The 7,531-nt window shown below is 38.6% G+C and overlaps 1 protein-coding gene across 2 annotated transcripts; it reads left to right on the forward strand.

The window, feature by feature from the left end:
- The first annotated feature begins 1,213 nt into the window (after nt 1-1,213).
- Nucleotides 1,214-7,531, forward strand: LOC137733963 (leucine carboxyl methyltransferase 1 homolog). 2 transcript variants are annotated; one of them, XM_068473189.2, is made up of 12 exons: nt 1,214-1,410; nt 1,708-1,796; nt 1,918-2,060; nt 2,305-2,352; nt 2,602-2,683; nt 2,964-3,066; nt 3,208-3,376; nt 4,560-4,643; nt 5,131-5,195; nt 6,299-6,350; nt 6,751-6,789; nt 6,996-7,531. In XM_068473189.2, the coding sequence occupies exons 1-12, from the start codon at nt 1,346-1,348 to the stop codon at nt 7,083-7,085; spliced, it is 1,029 nt and encodes a 342-aa protein (XP_068329290.1). In that variant the 5' UTR covers nt 1,214-1,345; the 3' UTR covers nt 7,086-7,531. The 2 variants fall into 2 exon arrangements, with proteins under 2 accessions (XP_068329290.1, XP_088554104.1); XM_088697978.1 differs by having other exon boundaries at nt 1,284-1,410; nt 1,603-1,796.

A 7,531-nucleotide genomic window follows, 5' to 3' on the forward strand; every position in this document is an offset into this window, starting at 1 on the left:
TGGAAGAGACTTTAAAGTCGCAAGAGGAAGATTCTGATTGCCGCTGGAAAAGAGCTCCTTGTTACGACAGTTGCTCTAGCCATTCCGACGTACACTATGAATTGTTTCCTCTTGCCAAAATGTTTTTGCGACAATTTAAATCGGTTAATTGCCTTCTTTTGGTGGAATGGCTGTGAAGGGGAGAGAAGAATACACTGACTTTCTCGGGACAAGTTGTGTTCACCGAAAATCGAAGGGGCCTTGGACATTAGGAACACATACGCCTCCAATCTCAGTTTGTTAGCCAAGCGAGGTTGGAGAATGATGTTGGAACCGCATCCACTGGTTGCCAGGGCTTTTAAAGCCAAACATTATCCCAATGATCATTTTCTCGCATATGACCCAAAAAAAAAAAAAAAAAAAAAAAATCATTGTTTTTGCTGCCCCTGTTAAGGCGGAGGCGTGTACTGTTGGAAGAGTATCTGTGCAGCGCGGAAGGTGATTTCTCTGGCCTCTCGGTGGCAAGTTGGGGGGCAGGGACTCTTTGAGGATTGGGGAGGATCCTTGGCCCCCCTTGCCTTCATTTTTTCGGATCGTCTCACCCAAACCAAGGGACAGTCCTTCAATGAACTGATCGATCCAACCACAAGGCAATGGAAGTAAATCCGATTCGCCCTGGGGACCATTTAATTTGGCACTACGACAAGCGGGGTTTGTTTACGGTTAAGAGTGCATATCACATTGCAAGGGACTGGGTGCAGCAGAGGAACGCTGGCGCTTCCTCTTCCTTGGGCCAAACCTGGCATCCTGTTTTTGGGTCAAGATTTGGAGGGCAAATGTTCCACCCAAGGTGAGGATATGTGTCCGGAGGCTATGTAAAAATATCGTCCGCCAAGCGCCATATCACGACAGATCTGCCGTGCCTGATGTGTAACTATCATTCCTCTGCCATTATGTTCATCTCCCGCCAATGCTTCTGCAAAATTGGATAATTGATTATGGTTTCCTGCTATTTCCGGTTTCCGAGACAGAGAGCCCGAGGAATAGACACTAAACCTGGAGGTTGTGGTGGATGACGGCGGAGAGAGGAGGGAGGCTGGAGGTTGTGGGCGGCGGCGATGTTAAACCAGAGGAGGGCGCGAAATGGGGACCGAAGGGGTTCTAACCAGGATTTAATATCGGCTGCGAGAAAGTCCACTATATTAGCATACACAAGCAACTGATATCACGCCGCGTGTTTTTGCGCTTTTTTTTTTTTTTTTTTGTGTGGAAATTAGGTTGTACTGGAAATATTCAGAACAAAGAAAAGCGCAGTAAAACAAATAAACGCAGAAAAAGAAAGGAGAGAACTTGAAATCTGGAAACGATGGATTCGCGCAGCAACAAAGAAGCAGTTCAAGCAACAAACGACGACGCTTCGGCCAGCAAACTGTGCGGTCCCTTAACCTCTCAACTTTCTGCCTTTTTCGAATTAATCCGTTCTATTTTTCAATTTATTTTGCAATTTCGCGTATACTTTCGGTCAAATTTTGCGTATATGGTACTGCACGATATGATTTTTAGCCATATTGTACTAAATATGCCTTTTGTCCGTTAATTTCTGTTTGGTTGCCGAGAAAATAGAGAGGAAAATTCAATTTTGCGTGAACTATGAATGAGTGTGAAACTGTCGGTACTAGGTTGAAATGCACAATGCTAATTTTGAACTGACTGTATCGCTGCGTAAAGGTCGTGCGTGAAGAAAGGGTACATGAAAGACGATTATGTCCATTTGTTTGTGAGAAGACCTGTGAGAAGATCTCCGATTATTAACCGCGGTATGATTTAGATTTAGCTGCTCCATCAAAGATTAGAGTTGAAAGTTCATGAGGATGTTAAGTACTGCTTCACATTAATGACTTTTGATTTCTTTGCTTCCTTGTTTTTGCATTAAACCAGGTTACTTTGCTCGTTGGGCTGCTCTGCGGAAGCTTTTGAATCAGTTTCTTGATACCGAAGGAAATGCGGGTGAAAAGGGTCATTTGAAGAAGCAGATATTATCACTTGGAGCTGGCTTTGATACAACATATTTTCAGCTGCAGGTACCTTTTTCTTAGGAGCCGCAACTACTATCGTCCTGTTTAGCTTTTTGGTTGTGAAATAGGATGGAACCCTTTTAAGTTAGTTTCAGGAATCAGGATAAATAAAGTGTGTTTTTTTTCCGTACGTTAGTTTTGTGTTGTGTGATTCTTTTTGTGATCTTCTCTTTGTTTCCATTCATGAGTAAATAGCAGTGTACATATTTATGGGATTGTTCACATTTTTGTGTGGTCTTTTGGTTGACAGGATGAGGGGAAAGCACCATATTTGTATGTTGAGCTGGATTTTAAGGAGGTATGAATTGTGAAATATTCATTACTATTGCATTGATTCTGTTGGCTAGACACTGATTTTCCTTTTGAGTATGCAAACCGTCTTGTGTTTAGTTTGTGGACAAACTCAAGCTAGCCAACCCCTTTTCATGTCAGGCCAAGAGTTAATAGTCTGCTTCGTCTACTGTATAGAAATATTGTCTTCAGTTTTTTGTTTTTACTTGCATCTTTATCACACCAAGAATTTCAAATTGTGTTTTCTGTTTGCTAGGTAACTAGTAAGAAGGCCACGCTTATTGAAACGTGCAGTCATTTGAGGGACAAAATTAGTGCGACAGCATCAATCTCTCGAGGTCGATACTCCCTGTGTTGCTGATGTTATAAATTTATGACTGGTTTCCGTTTAATTGACCACATGTGTCTTTGGAGTGCTTTGATATCTTATGTGCCTATATGATTTGAAAGTTGCAATCTTCTCTGATGCACTTGGAAAACTTTTGAGGCTGATTTCCCTTTATCTTGTGATTGGAACTTTGATACATATCTTTAGGAATGTCGTTTGTTTCTCTTATGTACACAATTGAAATATTCAAACTGTTGTCGGGACACAATTATAGCATTTCTACTTTGCAGAGAGTGGAGAAGTGCTCAGTGACCACTACAAGCTACTTCCTGTTGATTTGCGTGACATACCAAAATTAGCCGATGTTATAACTTTAGCTGGTATGGATCCGAGGTATGTTCTTACAGTCACTACAATTTGTTGTTAATGCTTTCAATCAGTCTTTCCCTTTAGTCTTTCAGGATTATTGACATCCTGTGGTTTAAGTTTTTCTTGAGTTAGTGATTAAATGGTTTATTCTAATATTATTATCAGCCTTCCAACTTTTATAATTGCAGAATGCGTTTTGATATACTTGGATCCAGATTCAAGTCGTTCCATAGTTAGATGGACATCAAAAACATTTTCAACGGCGATATTTTTCTTATATGAGCAGATTCATCCAGATGATGCTTTTGGGCAGCAGATGATCAGAAACTTGGAGGTCTGTTTTACTTTCTTCCGGTTGTTTGTCCTTATTTATTTAGTAATTCAGTCTTTTCTTTTAACTTCAACTGACCATGCAGCTTTTCACTTTGTGTTTTTTTATTGCCTTTGTCGTTTATTTCTAAATAAATAAAATTAATAAAAATAATAAAAAATTGAGCCCTTATAGATCTTCACCATTTTATTATTTTCACTTTTTAATTAATTAGTGATAGATAAAAACTGTAATATTTAAAAGAATTATCGGAAGCACAGGTGTTGGAAGAGTACTCATACGAGAGATCTCCTAATCAAATTGCCATTAAATGTGCCAAAACCACGTTTCAAAACTCAGGTTCTCTAATATGCATGACAATTTTATCTCAGCCTTTGCCTGAGAACGGGGCAGAATAGATAAGTTCAGTTATTGATTGGGAATATGTTTTGGGCCGTTGCTCATGTAACTGAAATATGTTTTGTAAGTTCCAAGTTCTGTCAATTATAAAGGCCCTGTTAAACAAAGGAAGATGCAGTGTGGTAAACTACAATCAGCATGGGCTATGATGATTCTGTGCTTACCTCCTCAACTTTTATGCTGCTTCTGTTCTTTAAGAGTCTGCTGAGTCTTGTATTTTAATACTCTGTAAATATTAGAAGAGTTGAAGCTGTTTTACTAGAAACCTGAACAACACTATTATTTGGGAGGCAATGTCATTGTGCCTCTTGTTGTGTTTATGGCCGGAGAGGAATAATAGGACATATGGGGTTATGTTTTGTTTCACAGCTGACGTCTATTTCCTTTCTTCTCTTTCAGTTGCGGTGCCTTTTAATTGGTTTTCTTTGTATTCCTTGTAGGATTTTATGTTTTGTCTACAGTCTAGATGAGGTAGACTAGCTTGTTGGTTTGGTTATCCTGTGTGTACCACACGTAGAGTGGGACTGAATTTTAAATAAAATCTCTTGTTTTGAAAAGAAAAAATAGATAAATCAATTCAAATTTCAAAAACATATTTATCAACTTTGAAGATTGTCTAGGATACACACGCCTACACCTTTTTGGTCTGGAATTGTCACTATTTCTCTTTCATGCTTTTTTTATCTCTCTATTCCTTTAGGTTAAACTACATTGCTCAGCACCATCTCATGTTATCTGGAATAAATTTGATGTGCAAATAATATTGTTGTTGTGTTTATATTTTCAGAGTCGAGGCTGTGCACTCTTGGGCATACATGATACACCAACATTACAGGCAAAGGAAAACCTTTTTGTTGAACAAGGATGGCAGGTAGATGTTGTAAATTATATTTAGTGCCTTTTGGCATGAAGCTATCATATTTTGGATTTATTGCCTGAGATTTATATGATGATGCACCAGAAATTTTTTATTCTCTTGGGTATGGGCACATCACAGAATTTACAACGGTGATTGACTCCTTTAATTTATGGTTGAGCAGTCGTCTAGTGTGAATTAGATCCTTGGAAAGCAGGAAATAGATTTGAACAAATAATAACATGACAACTTTATGGTTCTGAAGATTTTATTCACACGCACCAAAAAAAAAAATAAAAATGAAGTTGAACATCGTAGTAATTTATGCTCATTATTAAAACTTGGTCACCTTCCAAATTCAAGTTTATGTTTTAGGTTGCTTTTATTTGCATCCTGTCCATCGTTGTTTCTCATTCACTTGATTAATCTTCATCCTATATCTATCTTACATTTTAGTAATGTGATTTTTTTTTTTTTTTTTTTTTAATGTGTGAGGTTTCAGAGGGCCGTTGCCTGGGACATGCTTAAAGTATACAGTGATTTTGTTGAAGCTCAAGAAAGACGCAGGTATGTCTAATATGTATCTTGGAAAACTGTTAGTTGTTTGCTTGTCTTTGCAATGAGATGCTTTACTTTTTATCTTTCTTGTTTCCTTTTTGTTGCATATGAAGAAGAATCATTCTGTAATTGAAAAAGAATACCAATTAGAGAGCCAGTGAACTAGCCGTCCACTGAGGGTTAATAAAATACTACAGAGGCAATGAACCCAAAATACAACAAAGATCAGAATAACTATCAAATACAACGACACAGCCAGTTCCTACATGAGAGGACAATATTCACCTTGCCAATTACCAAGACACGTTTCTTTGTCATTCCCATCACATAACTATTACCAGAAAACTTGGATTAGTATTTATCAAATTCTTCCCCTTATATTAATGTCTTTGAGTTCTGCAAATCTGTAAAACTGTCTGGCTTTCAGAATTGTTTGATAGCCATTTTATCCTGCTTGAATTTCAAGAAAACTGGTTAAGGGACCTGCTTGAAACAAATTTAGATAGTCCAAGCTAACCATGAAGTTTCAGTACTCAAATTTGTGTTTCACTTTCTAACTAATTGATTGTTTACCGGCTTAGAAAGCCATATCCTAGTTTAATTTTTTTCATTACATACACACTTCTGCCATTGAGAGGAGGTATTGTGATTTCTGACTTATTGATTCTTACTAGAGTTGAGTTCTATACTTGAGTATTCCTAAGAATAAAAACTTCAAATTTGGGTTTGGATCATGAAGGTTAGGAAAGGGTCGAATAACTGGCTTATCAGAATCTTACTTTACAGAAAATTAGATTCCACTGGACTTTTCTCTGGAAGTCTTTTCCCCGATTTTAAGCTTTTTCTTGTTCTTGTTGGTTTTGGTATTTCTATTGCTATTATCTGTTTTAAAGTTCCCTTGATTTATCTGGTTGTACTACTAGTGACATTGTGGTACCACCACTGCTTTTCAAGGTTCTAAAGCTTGTAGTATCTAGGATATAAAGCGCCTCTGCTTTGGCTTTTGTTTCTGTTTCTCTCTCCATGCGTGTGTTCTTTTTATCAGCTCTTTGTCAGCTAACTTGCTATTGTTTCTGAATTATTCTTGGGATATGTGATGTCTTGTTGATTAGGATTGAACGATTGGAATTGTTTGATGAATTTGAAGAATGGCATATGATGCAGGCAAGTCACCCCATCATTTATTTTGTTAAAAGGAAACAGAATTGTTAGAACTTTCTTTTGGTAAAAGTAATTTGACAGAGGTTACTTAAGTTGGTCTCCTCCCTGTATTTGTGTATGTGCTTGCTTCCGCACGTGTGAGTTTCCACGTGCAGGCACATGATTCATGGGACCGCAGTTAGTCCAGTGACCTAAGTTGTGTAGGGCCAGAAACACCCACTGTTCCTTTTTCTGGTAGGCTGGATCGTCTCACCTGTACTGCCCTATTAGAAAATGCCGATATGATATGCGATCATCTCCGTCTCTCTCCTCTATTCAGGGGACTGAAGGATTTTTTGTCAAATGTTCATCGATATTTTCATTAATGATTCGCTTAGTATTGTCCCAATCCTCTGATTTTCAGGAGCACTACTGCGTGGCTTATGCAATCAATGATGCACTGGTATGTCCATGTGCGGCTGAAATCCTGCACATTTTTTTCGTAGTTATATATTGTCATGCGAGATCGACCCAAATAACTCGAATAATCTTTTGGAATATGGACAAATATAAGACCAAAATTCTTATTTAACCTACTTGATGGTGAACAAGAACATAGCTGTGGTAAAAATTGTAACGTTTTCACTTCTCTTTCCTCATATGTTTCAGGGTCTGTTTGGTGACTTCGGTTTTCTTAACCACCGCCGCCAGCAGCCGCAGCCACACGTGCTGAACCCCTCCTCATCAGCATCACCATGAAAACACGAGACTAGACCATACCACCGTGCCGTTGCTGTTACCAAGTTTGCTTAAACAATGCATCAGACAATCACATCCGACTGCGCATGCCGGCCCTTCTCCCCGGTGGAGGTCTGTAAGGTCCAACAAAGGGTCTCTCAAGGCTCTCGAATCTCAACTATCAGTTTCTCTCTCTTTCCAATATCCAAAACGACGATCAGCCGCGTGTGTATTGTTTTGACTCAAAGAAAATAGATCCTTTTCTGTTCCTCTTTTTTTGGTCAATTTTTTGTTCCTCTTTGTGCTAGCTGTTTGGCAAAGAAACTTGTGGGGTCCGCCGTAACACCTAAAAGTATGGAATCTGATTGGCCGGTGGGGCAAAAGGCCCATGTGAGGGGAATAGGATCCTATCCAGATCCTCCTTGTGAGATACCGAAAATCATTTTATCATGTTCGTTTATTCGTCA

The sequence above is a fragment of the Pyrus communis genome, chromosome 7 (genome assembly GCF_041283825.1).
Source record: "Pyrus communis isolate YQ-2024b chromosome 7, ASM4128382v1, whole genome shotgun sequence".
Taxonomy (NCBI): Eukaryota; Viridiplantae; Streptophyta; class Magnoliopsida; order Rosales; family Rosaceae; genus Pyrus; species Pyrus communis.

What these genes read in the sequence shown, in the direction of transcription:
- LOC137733963 (XM_068473189.2), top strand. Translation starts at nt 1,346, where the DNA reads ATGGATTCGCGCAGCAACAAAGAAGCAGTTCAAGCAACAAACGACGAC. An exon ending in GACGCTTCGGCCAGCAAACT is followed by an intron (nt 1,411 to 1,707) that starts GTGCGGTCCCTT and finishes CGCTGCGTAAAG; the next exon opens with GTCGTGCGTGAAGAAAGGGT. An exon ending in AGATGATCAGAAACTTGGAG is followed by an intron (nt 3,377 to 4,559) that starts GTCTGTTTTACT and finishes TTATATTTTCAG; the next exon opens with AGTCGAGGCTGTGCACTCTT.